The 21640-nt window shown below is 43.1% G+C and overlaps 1 protein-coding gene across 1 annotated transcript in view; it reads right to left on the bottom strand.

Annotated features, from left to right (window-relative positions):
• The window catches only part of nos1apa (nitric oxide synthase 1 (neuronal) adaptor protein a), a gene marked incomplete at its 3' end in the record, with an annotated part of 118735 nt that overhangs the window by 11039 nt on the left and 86056 nt on the right, over window positions 1-21640 (bottom strand). The window contains exons 6-8 of the mRNA XM_079221160.1: window positions 20965-21100; window positions 15491-15708; window positions 2428-2589 (exon numbers count right to left, since the gene is read on the bottom strand). Of these exons, the coding sequence (XP_079077286.1) occupies window positions 2428-2589; window positions 15491-15708; window positions 20965-21100 (516 nt within the window). The remainder of the gene's footprint in view (window positions 1-2427; window positions 2590-15490; window positions 15709-20964; window positions 21101-21640) is intronic.

The following is a 21640-nucleotide window of genomic DNA, read 5'->3' as shown; positions in this document are numbered from 1 at the left end:
GAATCCAGCAAGTCCGAGGTTCATCCATTGTTCAGTCCCTTTCAAATGAGCGTTTTATAGACATTTGTGCTGGTTCACACAACAGATCCATCGGTCCTTCAGCATTGAAGCCCCTCAAAAGACTCCATCATCAGCGTGTCCACCATCTCTGCTTTTAGAAAGCGGTCTTGATTCTGCGTCGACGGTTAAATCCACTCTCACTTGCAGTTGAAGAGAGTGGGTTGCATGTTTTGCAGTTTTTCCCCCTCTATGTTTATATGCTTTTTAAATTGTTGCCACTGATGGCAATCAAAAGCCAATCATTTCTTGCCAGTTTCTCAAAATAGTTGCCATTGACAACCAGGCAACTGTTACAAAGGTTTAAAAAACCCTGTTTGGATGTCAAAGACTGGATGCAACAAAAACCGTGAAAAAGAAAATTCTGGTTAGATTTAAATTGACTGAAAAAAATAACTAGTTATAAAACAAATTCACATGTATTTAACAACAATAACAACAAAAAGCACCTTACTTCAAAACACGTCATGTAACTGGTAATTATTTTTCTTTCTTGTTTTGTTATGTAAAACATGCAAACCAGAAGTTCCCCAGAGGCCAAAGTGATGTCCTAAAATATTGTGTTTAGTCCTACCAACACATTAACAGGCAAATATATTTAATTTACAATAATACATAAAAGACAAATGCACCAAAGCCTCACTGCTGGTTTAACTCTCTCGACTGCATGTCAGAGGACATTATCTATCTTTCACATTCATCGTTTGACCCCCAGGTTGGGAACCACAGATTAGCGAAAAGATTAATTATCTGTCAATTGAGCAACCATTACACACTGTAACTAGATGACAGACAATGGCGACAGCAGCACACAGATTTAGTCCCGTGAGCCTCAAATGGAGTAAACTGAGGAGTCAGTGGAAACTCATTTAGATGTTCACAGTCACAGCAGGACCACTTGGGAAACCTTGTTGAACGGCTAAAGAGCCAGAGTCACGTATTGGGTGGCTCACACGCATTTGAAAATATTCCACATGAGGTCAAATTCACATGCTAAGCAGTTTTGAATCATTTAAAAATAAATAAAAGCGGGAGGTGACCTCTGGCTTCATCGAGGTATAATTAAAAAGGCATTCGTGTCTGGCCACACGTGACTCCGAACGCGTCAGTCTGTCTGTTGTTCGGGTCAAGTGACCGGCTAAACTCAGTGTGAAAAGGCCGTCCAATCAGGAGGACCCGCTGCATCCGCCCCTAGGAGCCTCGGGACATCAGTATTTAACAGTCCGAGACACTTCTGGGTCAGGAGCGCGAGAGTGAGAGTGTTGAGTTGTGAAACAGCAGTTTCAAGTCTCGAGGCCTTTTGCAAGCAGGCTGACAAACTACGTGTGTGTGTGTGTGTGTGTGTGTGTGATTGTGTTTTGATGCTGCTCATAAGCCCGAAGCCATTGCTGTTGCGAGTTACTTCTCCCACTGCAGCCACTCAAGCTGTGTGATTGATGTCTGATGCTGTTTGAGCACCCGATCCTCACTTGTCTTATAAAATCCAGATTGGATTGCAGGCAGGTGTTGATGTCCTTCCCTCCGTCATGGATCCCCGATGCTTCCAACTGATCACACGTTTCTTTTCCTCAGTCAGTGTGGTCAGCAAGGGCTAACTTTCAGATTTAATACAAGATTTCATTTAATTTCCTTTTGCCAAGTTGCTTAGCAGCGTGACACGACGGTTTGTAAGTAAATTTGCATAATGATCATTATTATATAATTATAAATTCAGACACTAATGATTTGAGTCCTTGGATGATGGACTTCACTGTATTGGGGTGTTTTCCCCGTACAAAATAATGGCGAAAATTCAGTCTTTTGAAAATATTTCATGAAATGTTTCCCCCAGAAGAAAGCAGAGCCTAAAACGGCTGTATGTTGTTGCGATTTTTAATATAATCGAATAATCAAGTATAAGAGCGAGTGTGCTACTTATATGTACCATTTCTCTGTTGTTTGAACAATTTAAGTATTCTCTTACATCCTCCAAGCTTCATAGTGAAATAAAACATCCACGTTACCAAAGTGCACGAGGATTTCATTCGCAGTAAAGCAACCGGTAGATCTGGCACGAATGAGCTTTTTTTAATACAACCGAAGATTTTACATTTTACATTCTGCGCCAAAAGCTGAATACTAGTGCAACGTTTAGAGTCAGAGTTTGTTACCTTCAGTGGTCTTTGCCTGTGTGTGGCAGGTGTTAGTCCGTCATTGTGATGAGGTGAATTTGTTAATCTACATTAAATATACTGTCCGTCCTCATATTGTATTATCATTTGGATGCTGCTATACTACACTTAAATAGAAAAAAAACTGTTTTAGTGCGAGTGACGAGGCGCTGAGCACACTGCGTGTTCTAGTAGTAGGTAAAAAACCTACTTGACGTACCTGTGCCACAGCCACGTGTGTCTGCTGCTGTTGCTGCTGGAGCTGCTGCTGGAGCAGCTGGATCTGGTGGTGGACCGACAGGGGGGCGCCTGGTGGCAGCGTGGCTGATGGAGGGAGCAGCATCCTGGGGCTGGACATCAGCAGAGAGACCTCCTCTGAAGCCTGGAACCAGGGAGAGGACGGAGAGAGAGATGAAGTCAATATTTAACAGGTACCCCAAAATAAATATACTGTTTTAAAACACTGAATGGTTTAGCAGAAACGTATTCTGAAATATTATTGCAGAACAATTTGTGTTAGTAAAAAATGTATCCAATATCTTGTTTTACTTTACTTAATTCTATTTATATAAAACCTCTGTTCCTGTTCCCACACACATATGTAACCTTGTGTCTGTCACAGTATTGGGTTGTTTCTAGTTTCCTGTTTTATTTTGAAGTCCTCGTCTCTCGTGTCCTCTGCTTTCCTGCACTTCCTGCTCCATTTGCATTATTATATTTGAGAAACTTTTCACTGATAAGTGTCTGATCTTAAGTAAGTTAACTTCAATTCCATAAACCTTTCAAGATTGAGGATGAAAATACACAGGCCAGCTGGAGAAAAGGACTGACTAATGGACGAGTCAATACATATAATCCAGACATGCAACAGCATCAATATAATGCCTCCTTCAAAAACAAGTCATCATCAAAACAAGAATCTGAATTTAAAATGTAGAACGGCTGATTAGCTGCAGTGTGGCGTGTCAGCAGAGCTGAGAATGCAGATCAGTAGCAGAGAGACGTTTCACTCCAACAATAATGAGCTCTGGGACTCGGATCTCCTCCGTCTAGCGCTATCAACCAAGCATGCTAATTGTTTCACGGCTCTAGTAACCAGTCCCACATTGAGCTCCCTACATCATTCAACTAGTGCAAACGATGTTTTTGTGATGCAGATATGGTGCCTTAATCACACTGCAGCTAAGATAAAGCATCTGCACCTTTTTGGGCATTCGAGGGTCATGATGTAATCCGAGCTATCAACAACTGGAAGTGGGGAAGAAGCACCCTGTTGCTCCAAAGAGGACAATCCGATTATTGTGATTGTTCAGTGGATACAGAAACACAATTAGAGCGCCGTAGAAAGATGATAAAAAACAACAACAACACTGCTGAGACCTTCAATGGAGGAGGAGCATCTTGTGTCCTGCCGTCCTATGTTGGGAAGCCAGTGAAGGATCACAACAATGAGTTGCTGTGGTTGGGGGTGTAGCGTGAGCCTCCAATGCCATAGAGCATGTGGCTGGAAAGGTTTTGTAAGCCATCTTCCATTATGGAATAATAGATTGATACAGATAGAATACTACTGCAGTTCAATTCATTTAGTGTCTCAAACCACTTTCGAGGCGGTTTTCTGCAACAGGATTTCAAACTCTCTGATGTCTATCCGAAGCATTTACACCTGGCATTTTGCTATCAAAGTCTTTGCTATTAAATAGTAGAAACAATTTAAAACATGTACTTGACAAGCCAGGAAAAAAGCATGATTCAAAGAAATACACAGCATTGTGAAGCAAAGGAAACGCGCACAGCTTGCTGTGGATGTGATTGGCTGCTATAGTGTCACCTCTACTTCCTCAGATCCACAGCAACTGTTGGAAGTCAAGCATTTCAGGAACCTGCCTAGGTTGAACAATTAGGTTGCTGACAGATTCAAAGCTTTGTCGCATCACTAATGGGACGACACAAGAGGCCTCAAAGTGACCGGAGCCCCGACGCCAAACGACGGTCAACAAAACAAATCGACGCCTGATTAAATTGAACCCGAACCCGCCTTGAGGAATCCATGCCAAAACACGCCATCTGTCGAAACCTCCTGGTGACCACGAGAGGAATATGACTGATGGCCTGTCCGAGCAGAATCTTTTAGGTTAATGAGAGGAAATGATCCAAGTTGACGGGTTGTTGTGTGTTTTTTTTTTGGGTGTGTGTTTGTGATGGAAGGAATTTGTTGGACTTGTCAGATCACATAAAGTGCTGCTTTAAAACAGACACATTATTCACTTTCCCACCGCCCCCATAGACGCTACTTGCAGACACCTGAAGTGACACTCTGCCTGCTAAGTAAAGGATGTTGAACAACATGGCTGCTCTGGCTTTGAATCAGCAGAGTGTTGTCAGGCAAAGAAGAGGCTGGGGGAGTGGAAGATGATTCGGCCGTCAAACTAACGGAGAGGAAAAATGACGAGATGTTTGGCTTTCAAGCACTGTGGACACAGAAACTATTCCCAATTATAGAGAGAATGAAAAAGAAGACAGACCTAAACAGACTGTCAGCAGCAGCAGAAGAAGATACAACGTTCTAAAATACATTTGAGCAGTCATCCACAACATATTCCCCGAACAAAAGCGGTACACTTCACTTGATTTCGCCCTCCAGTTCTTATGGCATTTGCGGTTTAACCAATATCCATTTCTATAAAAGTGTAATATTTGCAATCACTTTCGCAAACACCCACTGTCATCATCCACAGAGTGTTCTAGGGAAACAACATCAATGTCTGGATGCACATTTCTTGGTGGTGCGGTGAACATCAAATACTAAGGGAAAAGAAAAGACAAATGCAACGCCCATTTCTTGGGCATTCAATATTAAAACAAAATGTGAAATGTCACTAGAGGCATGGTTTTGCTAGAAAACAAGCTGTGTACGACGTGTTGTTGTTGTCAAACCATGTCGGAAATCAAAAGTGCTTATAGTTGATCCAAACTGGCAGAGAGGAAAGCCAGCTGAAATATGGGGGTACTTTAGGACGGGCTCTATCTGGAAGGCATTCAGTGTTGCACTCAGTCGTTCATGTAAAACGTGACTATGAAGAAGCACACTGGCAGCAAAAAAGAGTGCTGAACCCAAAATTAGCAGCGGAGAGCTAAAAGGTGATTGGATATTGGGCTTTAAGAAGCAGCCACAATATATTAGGTGTCAATACAACGCCACGGTAATGGTGAACAATGTAGTTCTGGGCCAAACTTTCTTTCCTTTTTTTTTTACTGAAACATGTCACCTGTAATGTCAGCATCCCCTTCCGCCAATCACTGTTGGTAAAAACAACTATGAAGATTGTGTTTCAAATTATTCTGAGGAACTAAATAATAGCCGGAGTGCCTCCTTAAAAAAAAGATGACTGCGCTAGAAAGGGTCTTAAAGGACAGATAGGGGTGTTTAACGTTTTACGTGGTCTGAATATAAGGAAATATAGGGAAATAAAAAGTACATTCACAGAAAATAAATAAACCTCAGCAGTGATGAGATCAATCATTGTTGAAAGTTGGTTAACCTGAAGAAGCTAGGTGATGGATGGATGACAGTGACACTGATCCACAGTGACCAATAATCCTTTTGAGAGACGAGCATCGAATCTATAACGAGCATCGATGTACGAATGCGTGACTATGCACACACTCCCACTCGCACTTAAACACACTTTCCAAACACACAGAAAGCAGTTTGTTGAGCGAAGACTTGAATATTCAAACACTGTTTTAGCCTCTAAACTTGTTTACCGCAGTCGAAGCCAATTATAGACGACAGCAGCACAGAATATATTCAAACTGAGTGGGGGGCGTGGGGGGGTTGGAGGGGATGGAGAAAAACGGCCCGGCGCTGAGATTCCCCATGATCACTACTCGAGTCTGGCCCACCGGAGGGAAGCTCTCGCCATTACCATCTAATTCCCACACATGCGCTTGCTAATGCAGGCTCTTAGTAGGCAGCTGGAGTCTTCCTTTATCTTTTAGCCTCTTGTTACACTCAATGAGGGACAGAAAGAGGCGAGGAAGAAACCAGGGAGGAAGAAGAGGGTTTAAAAGAAAAAGGTGAAAGTGAGAGAGAAGATAGATGACATGGGATGAAGGAAGTCTCTATTCCTCGTACTCCAGCTGTGATTATACTTGCTGCTTTATATCTGTCAAACAGACTGTCCCCAAACACACACACACACACACACACACACTAAAGGTTAGAAGGAGGTCTGGCTTCTTTCACTGTTGACAGCCTCAGCTACAGATTTATAACTTTATCAAGGGCTCTCAAGAGAAAAGCCTGGCTCTGCATGTGATATGAGACCATACCATCCACTGCAGCAGCCATTACAGAGTCGTACAAGCAGAGGAGGATTCTTGTGAATGTGTTCACTTTAAACCTCGACACAGCTCGTCATGAACGATGTTTAACGTGGAGGAACGTCGCACACGTAGGGACCGTTTTCCAGAGTCATTGCAGGACTTTTCTAACCCAGTAAGGATGCTTACAGGCATTGGAATGGAACCACCTTACTTAAAGAAGCTACAATATAAGCTATCATAATTTGATATCAACAATGGATCAGTTATTGTATTTAAGAGGAGACACGTGTCAAGATAAATCCACAGAGAAATATGACAAATTTGAAGTTCTCCTCAGCTCTACGAAGCATTTCAGCGTCTTTCAACGTACTCTTCGTTTCATGTCATTTTCTACTGAAGAAAGTAGCCGTTTTCAGCAACAAAAAAAGCTCTAAAAAGCCCAATGTTCGCTCACAACATTAGTAGAGACGCACCGATACTGATACCATTAACTCAATAAATAACAAGTCTGTATATTCATTCAGCACAAGAACCACACTCTTCTCTCAGGAGTTGGTGGAAACCAGCCTCAGAGGTTGGATTTTGATGCTACACAGACACACAACTGTGTGTGACTGCTGCAGTAATGCTGCTCTGTGTCTGCTGGATGCGTTAAAGGGGATACTATCAGTGTTGTGCTCACCGCTGGTTTCTGCCGGCTTCAAGGGGCCAAAAACAGATGAATGTAGTTTCAACCTCATGAGTGTTAGCTTTCCATTTCCTCGTATTTCAAACGCACAGCCTAGAGGCTGGACTCACACAGCTTGGTTAATGAATACCTGCACCTGTACGACACATTGTGAGGCTTTCTGTGGCCTCATGCGGTCGACGCTGCCTTTGTTACCGTTTCTCCGCATTCAAGGTATTCCAAAGGGCATTCTTGTTTGCTCAGCTGATGCCTGCCTCATTAATTTTAATAAGAGGTTCATGGTGGTTGTCCTCATCAGTGATTTTTGAGTCGAGGCTTCTAATAAATGACTGAGCAGGAACGCCAGGTGAATCCAATTAACTAGCTGTCAGGATGGAGAACCAGCAGAGCTCTGGGCCGTGTGGATCAGGACTGTGATCAGTTAAACTAATGTGCAGGCTTTGCGAGGGAGGGATGGGGGGGCGGGGCCATCCGACTCTGGGTCGAGTCGGGGTACGCTGGCATTTGGAGGTTTAATTAGCATCGATCCAGACCAGGACCGGATACCACGTATCATCGATCCTGCGTGGATCTGGAATGACGTGACTGAACCTGGACATTTCGGCCATGGCATTTGTAAATACGAACTCATCGGAGAGAAAGACATCTTCTCTGCAGGCTGGGGAAAAACTATTTCAGGGGGCTGAAAAGTAACAAAACCCATTATAGTCTTGACAGAGAGAGATCTCCTCTCTACAAATATATCCCTGGTTAACGTCTGCAGTGGAGCCTTGGTGCAGCTATTGGTGGCCGTAAGCTATATATTATATCACATATAATAGTTTGCTGAGATGCCATACTATCATATGAGTTTCTTTTTTACAATAGTTGCCACATAGTAAATCATCTGAATGGATCTTTGACTGAAGAGAGAACACAGTCCTTGATCACTCACCATTTCTCATATAGTCTTTTATGACAAATACTTGCCGACTTCCTGCATTCAATGTGTAAATCCACATTCCATAATTATCTAATTGGTTAGATCTCCCTTGAAGGCCTTGTAGTTTGTCACTGTGTTGTCAGGTCTCTTAAACTCTGCATGCTTGTGGTGTCTCTAAAAGCTGCTCGGTATCATAGAGTTTAACTGCTGTCTGAATGATGTTTATAACTCCAGAAGAGGAACACGGTGTGCGACATGATTGCATGAATCTTCCATGAGAAACTGCCCTGAATGCATTCCTGTCAGCACAAAAAGAAAGCGGGCTACTGGAGAGGAAAGTCAAGTGATGGAGGCATCGATTGGGAAAGAGAGAGAGGGGAGAAACAACGCAGCACGTGGAAGGAAAAATGGGTCTGATTATTTGAGAAAGTGAATAACCCTTTTAATCAGCTGTCCCATGATTTTTTTTTTAACATACCATAACATTATAACCAGATATGCATGTGTGAAAGCAGACGTGCATTGAGACACACATCGATGGGGAACGCTTAAATGCTAAGGTCTGTGCTGAACCGCTACCGTCCGTCCAATGACGAGATGTTCTGGCTACTGGCCTCGTGACTCCTCATTGGTTGGCAGCCTTATGTTTTATCACAACTTCACAAGTACACACATGCACACACAAAAGCACTTGCGATGAAATCAAATCATCAGACTGCAGGGCCATCAAGAGAAGTGACCCCGGCAGGGGAAAACTTGGACTTCGTCTCTCCAATATAATATAGTTTACAGACAATGAAAAGTTGAGGCGCTGCATTTTTATTGCCTGCTTGTGTGTGAAGAGTATTGAAAAGATAAGTCTCTGTCCTGCAAGGTTGCTGGGGAGACAAGCAGAGGAAAAAAATGTGTGCGTGTGTGTGTGTGCGTGTGTGTGTGTGTGTGTGTGTGTAAGGCAAACAGGTTGTGAGTTAAGGCTGGGGGGAAAGTGGATGACGTCGTTAGCTGTGGGTAAAAGAGGGAGAACAGAGGGAGAATCCAGACGAGGGCTTTACAAGCTTTTTAGATGCGAGAACCGGCAATCCAGACTTTGTTGATGTTGTTTTACAATGTATAAAAATAATAGCATTGTCCATAATGGCGTTTTCCACATTGTTCTCCCTCATTAGAATCTATAAATATGCAAATGCATTCGATAAAGGATCCCACAGAAAGTCCATCGCCTGCAGTGTATGTGCACTGGAGCAGATTGAAAATGCTCCCATGCCTAATGTCTTAATAATAATCTTCCTGGCACCGCAGCATCTTTTCTAGATTGATGGCTGCGTAATGCGTGTCAACACATCCATTTCCAAGTCACACAAACGGAGGGAACTGTTATTTCTATCATTTCATGTTTACCTCCACCTCCCTCCGCCCTCCTACACAAGTCATTCACGTCATCGTCACACCGTGGTCCTGAGGCCAGGTGAGAAACCGTATGCGTGAAAGTAACATTCAGGAGGATTGCAGTCTCACTGGATAAAAGGAACGACTGCCTAATCTTTAACTGACAGGTACAGAGATTGATGCTTTGGTACTTGCACTCTGTAGCGCAACGTGTGCAGAAGCTGTTTCCGAGTGATGCAGTGCATCCCGAGAGTTTTAAGTGGTCAGTTGTCTGTTTGCATACCAATTGCTCAACAATTAGCACCATTACCATTCATCCAATTAAACACATTGTTTATTGAGAAGAGAAAAAAACATTTAGTCAAACGAAAAAAATGTAATGTAGAGCATAGCAAAAAGGTGAGTCAACTCAACTGTACCATTGCCGCTTCCTTTCACCAGTAATTCAATACTAAAAACCTGCACTGTACGAGCACCGCTACGATCAGTTTTAATATATACGACTTACACTGGATACAAACACATTCTTCAAGAGAATGAACCAGACTGGAGTGTTTCTTTTACCTTAAAAACTACAACTACCATCAATCAGTGGTGGGACTAAAAGTGTGAACTTCATACTGGACCAGGGTGTAAAAGACAAACCCCACCCCCACCCAAGCACCTACATAGGAGCAAATCCAGAGAAAAAAATTCAGTCTTTCACGTCTCTTTCAGTAACATCGGTGAAGGTTGAAAATCTGCATTTGAACTTCAGTATTTATGAAGAGAGGCTGTGTCACTCAAACAGATCCACACTGACACTCGTCTGCACAGATATTATACTAATTATGACAGAATAAAACAGGAAAGATCAAAAGGACACCACCTATGAGTATGGTCTTTTTTTTATCATAATTTCCTGGAAATAACTATGAATTTTGCTACAAATTATAGGGACAATACAAGTTCCCTTGAATGAAAAGATGAATTTAAACCAAAAGTAAATGTTATTACTGTATGTTGCATCCTAAATTTCACAGTTATGCATGTTCATCTGACCCACTGTGAACCGACTGAATCACTCTTTAAGTTACTCCAACACTCAATTTGAATGAATTGATTGAAAAGTGATTCATTTGATAATTATGCACCCATAAGATGGATGGTTTTCAAAAAACAAATACTGGATTGATTTAGCTGGCAGATACTCAATACTGAAAGCTTGGGTAGGCAGTTTATTTTTGGAAAGCTTGATCCATCGATTATCTTCCGCGTATGCCAGGGCCGAGTCGCAGGGGCAGTGGCCTCGTAGATGGACTGATCAATCAAGGTTTGGCTTGCCTTGAGAGCTGTCTTTTCACATTTTTTGCCATTTCCTGAAAACTGATTGGCCGAGGATATTTGATTTCTGCCCTATAAAGGCAAAAATGTATAGCTTTAAGACTCTGATCAAGACCAGGAGCAAACACAACATCATTTATTTTAAATGAGCCGTGCGACTTTCTAACGAGAAAAGTTAACCGTCAGACTTCAAGCAGATGACCCCTGACCCCTTGGCCCCGAGCCCTGTATCCGGTAGGCCTGCTCAGTAATCCGTCTATGTAAGGTCGTGATAGTATAAAACAATTGAGGCACACTAATGATGGGACAGGGAGAAAAAAAGAAAAGAGGGAGTGCTGGCAGTGGAGTACTGCCTGTAGCGCTGCACTCATGGATCAGAGTGTTTACACCTGTCTGACAGCAACTGAAAGTAGGCCACAGGCAAAACCTTTATCTGAGCGTCTGTTGTACAAGCTCACTTTAATGCACACATGCCCACATGAACACATTAATTCCACATCTCTCTCCGTTTACTTCACACACACACAAAAAAAAAGTCCTTTCCTTAAATCCAAAACATGCACAGCTTCTTGAAATGTGTAAAAATCTCAAAACTGTAACTTTTGCCTTTCCCATCTGCATCCTAGTTACACTCTGATCTCGCCTCTCCTCCGATACGAGAGACGAACCGTATCAAATTAAACGTCCGGACTCAAATTAAACGTCCGGACTAAACGTCCAAGGTACGATTGATGTGTGCTCACCGAGTCCTGCGGGATCGTTTGAGCGCTGGCCGCCGAGGGATTTGTCAGTCTAACGGGAGCTGACAGGAAAAGAATGAACTTTAACACTCACAGGCTGCTTTCCCTTTCATGAGCTTCCAAGGAAACCCTGTAGTGCATCAAATCCCTGCGCTCCGGAAAAATACACACATAAAAAATGTGTACACACGGGCACCAATGTAAAAGCTCGCACATCTTAATCAATGCTCCATTCTCCCACTTATCCCTCAGATTTAATCTGTAACGCTGTCAAGAGTGACAAATGTGTCAAATTAAAATAGGCTGAAAGAAAAGATATAGTTCATGCACGTGCAAAAGTAGCTGCACAAACTGTCACACACACACACACACACACACACACTTCCCTCCGTTGACATGAGAATAGAGGTCATTGCTGAGAGCTCGTTGTTTCAGTGATTTCACGCCGTGTTGCTTTCAATCAGGGGCAGTAATGAAAGGTCATATAACTCAAACGGTAATGGGACCCAGGGAATGTTAAAAAGCTGAATCGCTTGGTTTTGTAGTTGGGACCCAAAATGTCTGTCAAAGTCTCGCTGTGGTGAGTCTCCATGTGGTGACTTGACAGTTAGGTATGTGTCAGCGAGCGTGGAGCCTGAGGTGACGTCATGTGACCTTCTCATTTGGGTCCTGATGACAGGCTTAATAAATATGTGTTGCCTGCAGTAACTGCCTGTCTGTTAATTATTCACCATTAAACAGAGATTGCCTGAGGAACTACCTAATTACCCCGAGTTAACTACAGATCAGAGCCGCTCCTGCAAATGGGACTCTTTGACAGCGTTAGCGGAAGGTGAAAGAGAACACAAAAACTGAAAAACGTCCTTTAAAATCAGTTTTGGTCCATCTCACAAACAAAGAGATAAGGCAACTCAGAAACTGGCAGAAACACAACTCAACATGGTGTTCTTTGTGCAGGCAGATATGTCCTCAGCAGAGTTTGAAATGATCATTAACGTTCATCTCCTACCGTCTTGACCGAAGCGATTCTCTTTTCTCCGGCCTCATTAGCAAGGCTTCCCTAAATCGCTCTCAAGTGTTACAAAATGCTGCCGCTTAGCTTTTGATCAAGTCCTCCAAAAGGTCTCGCATGACTCCCCTTTTGATTTCTACAAACCAGCTTCCCATCAAATCCAGTTCAAGAGTCTAGTGATGGCATTTAGAGCCGTGCGTGGTCATTAAAGAGCTACTGCAGCCCTTCATCAGCAGCAGGGCTCTGGGGTCCTCTGCTCTGGCTGCTCCTCGCTCCGGACTCCAGACTAAATGAGACCGTGGTTTTGAAGTTGTAGCTCCTCACTTGGGACCTCCCATAGGTTTTAAGATCTGTGGACACCATGGACCATTTTTAAAAAGCAACTCAAGCTTTTTAATAGCGTCTGCTTTGTCTTTAGCTGGATGTCTGCATTCCATGATCGTTGTTTGATACTTACTTGATATTTTGTCTATGTTGTGGACCATTTTGTGACCTCGAGAGGGGCTATGTAAATACACTTAAATGCCAAGAAATGGCCACAGCTTCTCTCTTGGTTAAATTAAAATTAAATGACGACCAACTTCAATCAAACTTGCAGCAAATAGCAAATACTGAATGATGCCATCTCATCTTCTGACCTATTTTCTAACAAAATATGTTCATATACGACTGCTCCTTTTTTCCTAATACATTGTGGAAGAAATGTAATCGCTGTACCAAGAACAGGACTTGATGCCAGAGATCAAACCTTCGTACCGCTGCGCACACGGCCAACGGCTTTGGAATGGTCCGCCATTATCAAAAAACTAAACAAACAAAAACAAAAACATAACCCTGAAGATGAAAATACTAATTTGTAGAGTACAAAACAACTCAATGGGCCAGTCCAGGTCGTCCCTTTGTCCGCCTGCACGGCCTCACTAAGCAAAGCCAGGTGGGAAGTAACACAAAAGAAAAACACAATAAATATAATTATTATCCACCATTGTTGCCAAATTGATGCAGAGCCCAAGGACTCGAGTCGAAGAACAGTGTAATAAACACACCGCGACACCGCCTCTCCACCCTCATCATGCCGCGTCTCCCTCCCACTGCTGCCTCGATCCAAAACACAATTATACCCCTGGCCCATTCTGCTGTAAATCCCAGTAAACAGCTACAACGCCCCTTTGCCAGCCGAGCCAGACGGCCGCGCTCACGCTCCTCCAGCCAGGATAGAGAGCATTTCTCTGGCTGCAGATGATCTGCTGTTGGTGGAATTCCACAAGCCAGAGAGAGAGCAGTCTCAGCCGTATCAAATCTCAAACACTATTAGGCCGCACAAGCACGAACATGTGAACTTGACCAGCGTTGTCGTCTTGCGGCTCAAAATACTGCTGACAGATTCTGATTAGAAACCAAGTAGTGAGAGCTATTTCTATACTCATACATAAACATAGACTTGGTAAATGGACTTGTATAGCGCTTTCTTAGTCTTCCGACCACTCAAAGCACTTTAACACTACATGTCATCATTCACCCATTCACAACCATTCATACACTGGTGGGAGGAGCTACCATGCAATGTGCCACCTGCCCATCAGGGTTATAACTAATCACTCACACCCATTCATGCACCTCAGGAACAGCCTGCGGGAGCAATTTGGGGTTAAGCGTCTTGCCCAAAGACACATCGACATGGACTAGCGGCGCCGGGGAGCGAACCGCCGATCCTCTAATTGAAGGACGACCCTGCTCTACCGCAGTTGGCGTTAACTTGATTTCACTGGTGGTTGATACAGGCACGTATATCAGTAGCCAAAGTGAAAAAATAGTTTTTCATTTCAGGGCGCCACGGTAATCTTGTAATAAGAAAGCCTAAATAAAGGAAAGTAGTCAATCTGAAAGCTTGTGTAAACTCTGGATATCCTCTGTTACACTCAGGGGTCGGCCTGACCTGCAGCAACAGAACAGATATTTGAGTTCCTGCCAGGTTTCCGAGCCTTAACGTGAACCGACTCGAGATGTTGATCCGCAGACACATTTTTAATCGCCGTCCTTGTTCGGACCTTTCTTTTTACGCTCCTGTTTGGTGATGTTGAATTCAAAGTCAGCCGTAACACATTTAAATAACACTTAAATCAATTGAATTTATTACGTTGCCAGTCAATCCCCTCACCCACCTACAGTATGTCTTATTTCAATAACGAAGTCAAGTGCCTGTCTAGAGAAATATGTTTTCTAGCTGAGCTTTGACCTTTGATTAACCAGTGGTCAGCCAGTCAAACTAAACAGTTAATATGGAGCATGTTGGAATTAAGCAGGAAAGTCAGATATTAGAACATGAAAGCCAACATTACTTGTCAAACAGAAAATCCTTGCTAATAAAGACACCAAAGATTATTTTATTATCAATTATTCTCTTTGACTGAATTTTAAAAAGTGTAAATTGATGTTGTTATTCAAAAACTATAATCTTTCTAGCGTGATAAGCGCTTCTGGCAGTTACCGGTTATAATCTTTGCTTTCTTAAAAAGTTTTTTACAAAACTATCTAGGAGATAGGAGACATTTTAAATATTCCAGCTAATGGCAAAGAGCTAAACAATGCTTTGAAATTTGACAGACTAATGCACTTTTTGGTGCAACCAATATAAAAGATATAATATCTTAAACCATTTCTTAAGTGACTTTAAATTTATTTTGTACACTTGAGGTTTCCGCTCAGTTTTACATATTATTTAACTACACACAAACATCGTTAATATTTTCGGAGTGTGCATCGCTTTCTAGACATTAACTCTTGACACTACTCTGCCATGTTGGTGCCACACATGGAGTTCAATAACGAGGAGATCAAAAACATATATACATAAAAAGTCCAAACACATTAACAGGGATGCTTTACCTTGCTCTCTGCCTGGTTCGGATCTGGGGCCTTGACTGTGTCGTCCAGATCAGTCACCCCTCTGTTGATGCTCAACTCCTCCGCTACGGACGCGTGGCTCGCGTCCTCAGCGTCGATATCCGTCTCCTCGGCGAGGGTCGCCGTCTTCTCGGCGCCCGTCGGCTCTCGAGCTGAGCCGAGGAAAGTACACACACATACAGGTGGATGAGCACGCACCCCTGCATACACACATGTAGGTATGAGCATGGCCACAGGCACACATGGACGGACACACATGAATACACTCTGGTCAGAAACATTGTCCACAGAATCACAGTGTGCTTTATGCAGGATGATATGCTCTATATGAAAAACATAGCATGTATAGATAGCAAAGAAGAGCTAGAATACATTGCAAATACAAATATAACACAATGCGGCAAAACACTGTCTCCTGGGAGTGTTCCCATTTTGTGTTTTTAAACATAGCTCTCGTATACTGTTGATACATTTTTAATGGGACAAATTGGAGCAGATTGGATACAGACCGTGTTTTTGCTGTAAACAAGCAGTAATCAGTAACAAATGGAGATCAACAATTATGCCTGTGTATGAGACAAAATCAATGCAGGCTGCAACAAAACAGTTCATGGCTTTGGCAAAGGGAACCATCCAATTCAGTTGGAAGCTGCACTTTTTTTTTCTTCCCAGATCAATACATTGAAACAAAAAAAATTAGTCTCTCTATAGGGAACCACACATTTGGTCTATTAATACAGCTGTCCTACATATTAAAATATTCCAATAAATCAACACAAAAACATTTCTGGCAAAAAGTCCCATGTTGATTTCACTAAATGGCTGCTGAAAAAAGCTCCTCAGAATCTTAAGACTGTCTTTGCCGTCAGCAATCTGAATTCTGCTGAATATTTTACATTTCATTTTGATACGCCTCGCCAGGCAATTCACCAGAAAACAACTTTAACGCTGGTCGTCGCAGTTGGAACACGTCTTCTCCGACTACAAAGCCTGAGGTTGTGCACCATCAAAGTCAAATTGTTGGGAACTGTAATTGCCTGTGGTCTAGTTAGCGTGTCCTTTTTGTGTGTGTTTTAAGCATTGTTATTGGCAGCGGCCCCCTGGATTGAACTGCATTTGCTTCCTGCAAACTTTACTATACTAGAAGTATATGATTGCGCTTGGAGCCACGGGGGCCGTGCTCACTTACGTGGCGAAGCTATTTCTAGCTAGAAGAGATTGCAGTTACTAACACTCACTGAAGGCGACCTCTCACACAGCCTCATACAGCACGTTTCATAAACGTGAATTGAAAAAAAGTGGAAAAAGTTAGCGGTGCTGAAAAACTTAAGCTAATTCTAATGTTTCCCATTCACATCGCAATCACAACGCTTCTCAAGCGTCACCAGGTCCCATGCTTGGTTTGCAAGTATGCAACATCCGGTTGGCGACGCCCACCGGTCAGATCCCTCTAATTGGCTATTTGGGGGATTTTGCTCGACATTCCATCGCGGCTCCTTTTTCACTCAACAGGATTTCAACGACATTCGATAGAGAAGAGACTCTCCCATTAGTCATAATAAAAAGAAATCGAACATTGGGTCAAATGATCGAGTATTCAATGGACGTTTCTGCCTTTATGTCCGACTCTTTCCCCTACGTGTCCTCTTTCCTTCCTGTCTTTCCTCTTTATTGCCACTCCTGCTGCAGCGTCCTCTTCATCCTCGCCTTCAACCGTTCACCTCTACTGTCCATCCCACATTCCACCTTGGTCCATTCTTCACCTTAGCTCTTATGCTCCCCTTCTTCCTTTTCTTTGCCTGCACTTCGTGCTGTCCTCCCCATCTACTTAAACTTCATGCCTAATAACCTGCTGCCAGCACTACCCTCATCTCTTCCTCCATCACCACTCCTCCTCCTCCTCCTCCACCTTTTCTATCGAGGTAGCAGCACTGTGCTTTCCTGCCCTTGCTCCTGCCCTCTGTTGCTGGCATGTCTTCGTCTATTTATAGGTGTCATATATATTGTCTGTTATTGCTCTCGTTTCAGGATCAGCGCCTGATTGGCCTTTTATTAGTGTATTGTTAAAATCTTCTATTTTTTCTTGGTATGCTTGCCTTTATTTAAAAGTTGAGTTAGACAGGACACACAGGAAGAGAGAGGGGAGTGACGTTGGGGTTTTGTGGTATGCGTCTTAGACCAGTGTATTGTTTTTACACTTTGGTTAATTGGCTAGGTTGGAATCTGAGCAACACTAATGAGCTCTTGTGAATGCGTGTTTAGTATTCTGCTGCATTCACACAAAATCAGGCGATCAGCATGCGGTTGGGCGGCGGTGTGGAGTGTTTTGTAAATGTGCCGTTAGAGGGGCACCCATTGGACTGACCTATGTGTTTGAATGGCCCGCTTTCTGCCAGTTGCATGATCGGCCACCGCAGTGTGACGTCGGGTTGCGTTTCTCTAAAAGCTGATTTCGTTTCAACTTCACGCCGCAGGCTGCTGCTTTTTTTTGTTTTGGGCTTCCCCGCGGCCGAAGCCCAAATTAATGTTTTTTTTAAGAAACCGCCTGTTTTGAGTGCAGCCTTATACTGTTAGTGTGCCGTTTAGTATACTTGTATGCTAATATGCAGTACTTTCTGGTACATGGATGACTAAATAAGCTATACAAATATTATAATAAAACTGAAAAAAATTAAAGTAAAATTATCTGCCTTATTTAAGCTAATGGCATTTAGAAAAAATACTTAAACAAGGGGGATTGCATTGGGAACATTTGGGCAGCAGGTCTCCCTTCTAAGAAAAACTAAGTCGACAAATCTAATTGAATGAGTCTAAATAACCTTTATTTTTGGTTCCAAATATGATTATTTCTGAATATTGCTGACAAGTTGCTCATATGTCCTGAAGGCTTTAATTTGTGTGCAGTACTTTGTGATCACTGAGCTGCTGAATGGAGCTTCAAGCCTCTGGCACAGCTGTGTCTCATGTTAATGTGAAGTGCAATGATAATATTCCACTGTTTGGCATTATTTTCCAGTGAGTGGGCTTTATTAGTGTATTTATTAGTATCAGCTTTGTTTCTTAATAAGATTGAATTGTTCATTCGTTGCGGCATTTAATGAAGTTGTTCTGAAACGCTGCACATGAATGTTGTTCTGAGAACAAAACATCACTTCCTCTGTACTTTCTACTTGTTCCCCTTTTCTCCTGAAGCCCTGCTGCTCACCCTTGTTGTCTCCATGCCCTCGCTGCTACGCCATCAAGCTGCCAGAGCTACAGTGGAGCCCACACTGTCACTAACTGCACTGTTTGAATAATTATGATTTAATTGTTTGGGGGGGAAGCTAATTCAGAAAGAAGCAGACAGGAGGGTCTACAATGCATTTGAATGATACATCCAGGATGTCAAACTGATTCAGCGAAGACGGGTTAAAAAGATAAAAGGTAGTGAAATTAATAAATCACCTCTCCTGGCGATCGGACAATTAAATTAATAGCAATGTTCCTGTAAAGCCGGGCAGGTCTTTACTCCCTCTTACAATCTTTTTTCTTTTTAAAGCAGCATGTGTATACATTCAGTTTACCTTTAGTAGCTAGCATAGCATAGGCACGCTAATACTAGTAGAGGTTTTTACGTAGAAGTATACCGCTTTAGAAACGTATACCGCCTTCCAAACAAGTATCACTATTACACAGGCACAACATTGTACTATGACGAGCTTGGAATCCACAAAAACAGCCTGAAAAAGAGAGGAAAGGGAAGAAGAAAAACCTGAAACAATTACATGAGAGTCTATGGAGCAGAGCTGGCCGATCCTATGCTATGATTTGGAGGGTATTTGGTGAATTGTCAATTCACGTCTACATTTAGGCTTTCCTCTCGTCCTCAATGATCCCAAGCTCCTTTTTGCTCTTACATCCATCCCCTCCTCTTCTTCTTCCTCTCCACATCCTTGCTCTCCTCCAGCTTTCCGTCGCTCTAATCCGCTATCTCCCACTCCTCTATCCCCTCTCCTTTCATTGCCATGATAATTAGGTCTCCAGATAAGCTCATTGGCTGTGCGTGACGGCTCCTGTGTCGCTTAACGCACCGTGACAGCGAGTGTGTTTGTGTGTGTTTGTGCATCGGCCCGGGTTTGTATGCGCGTGAGGTTCTTCCATTACGGGTGGATGTACAGTTGAAGAGTGTGGGTGATCTCATCAGCATGTGAAAGAGAGCTCTTCTCTGGAGGGATGGAGGGGGATGTGGAGATAACCAGCCTGGTGGGGACGGTGGCTGCTGTAATGACTGGAACGATGGCGTGAAAGAGCTGCGATCATGGAGCCTTCCCACTGCCGAATCCCCATGGCCGTCCTCTCAGAGCCACGTGTGCCTGGGCTGCAGTGAGGACCATCCTGCCCAGGCACGAGGCAGCGGATAAAAGCGGCTCAGCCCACCAGTGTTGCTGTGCGGTGCGGTGCCTTCTTTCTTTGGGTTGACTCATCCGTGACATTCATTCCAGCATCGCCCTCTCCTGCTCGCCAACTCGGTCACAAAGCAGGCAGGAGCGAGTCTGTGTCAGTGTGTGTGTGTGTGTGTGTGTAGTCCAGTCTGTTCGTGCTATCAGAGAACATATGACTGTGTGAGAGGTGTGTAGCTGTTAGTGCACACTTCTGAATGTGCTGTCAAGACTTCAGCTTCAGCATTATTTTTTGGACTAAATAAAACATTTCCACCACGGCCTTAAAGGTGAAGTTGCCTATTTCTTTAGTTTTATTCCGTGACCTAAAAATACCATTGCTTCCTGGTCTGTCTATGATTTTCTTCTGAAGTGGTGAGTTATGCTCGGCATGACTTCTGGGCTGAGACCTTCTTCACATCTGGGTGAATGGATCCTGGCTTCACCTTCCTCTATGACTCCATCTTCCTTTTCCCTTCCAAACCTACAACCCTCCCTCAAATTATTTGAAGGAACACTAAAGCTTCCTACAACTTCGATCTCCTTTCTGTAGCTTCATCAGTTCCATCGGTAAAGATAGCATTGCCGAGGTCTTGAAACTTGGTGACATTGCTAAAAAGTTTTGTTTTTGGACTAAGATATTTGTAAACTGATGCTACAAAATATAATATGCATTTATTAGACACGAGCCTTCTGGGAAAAGGCCGCACATTTAACGAGACAGCTGTTATTGCCGTAATCTTGTATATTGATCACGAGAGAGGAGAGGTCAAAAGCTGTGTAAATCACTTCAGCAGGCAACAATAACTGATGGATCACATTGTACATTAGCTTCACGATAATTGATTAGCACACTGCCCACCATACGGTGACATCGGCTGCACCACACACACTTTGTTTTGTAGAAGAAAATGGAAGTGTAAAGAAATATCAGGATATTCCACAACTGCTTGAGGGCAGATCAGCAGCGCTAAACATTTACACACAATGCATGGCCAGTAAGCCCTTAATTCTGTGTGTGTTTGTGTGTTTGTGTACCTGTGATAGAGGAGTCGCTGCCGTTCTTTTCGCCGTCCTCCTGCCCGTCTGCGTTCTGCAGCGTGTGCTGCAGACTCAGTTTATGACAAACCTCGAACGCCTGGCCGACTGTCCGAACAATGCGCATGGCCTGACTCTGGGTGGTAGAAAGACAACAAAAAAAAGAAAATATGCAGTTGTAATTCTCAGAATACAACCTGGACCACTTTTGTGTTGCCATTTGGTTCAAACCCCTCTATGCTGTGCAGTGTTTTTAAACCAAAGTCTTTTTTCCCTTAGAACTTCCTTTGACTAACTTTCTGTAGACGGTGCTTTTTGTCTTTGTGATCTTTGTGATCAAACAAACCAGATATAGAAAACCTATCCCTTCCAGGGAATTTCTTCCAGGAAATATTGAAGTCCAGATGGTTTCCACTCTTGTCAGATGCAGACTGGAAGGGAATTTTTAAACAATGGGCAGTTTCAAATCATGTATATAGGTCAGAGAGGAGGCTGTCTGTATCCAAGAGTACTCAGTGGAATATCACAATGTAGTTTCTAGTTATGACTGGATTCTTTCTTTGTCCTCAGGTGCAAAGAGCTGGATGCGGCTGCTTATCTCTCATCTGCCCAGCTCGGGAAAGGCAGGTCAAGTGAAAATAACGTACATGACTTCTGTCTGCTGTCGGCCCCACTC

This window comes from Taurulus bubalis (assembly GCF_910589615.1).
Source record: "Taurulus bubalis genome assembly, chromosome: 7".
Classification (NCBI taxonomy): domain Eukaryota; kingdom Metazoa; phylum Chordata; class Actinopteri; order Perciformes; family Cottidae; genus Taurulus; species Taurulus bubalis.
Note: the sequence above shows the minus strand (reverse complement) of the source record. Positions and strands in the feature narration are given on the sequence as shown.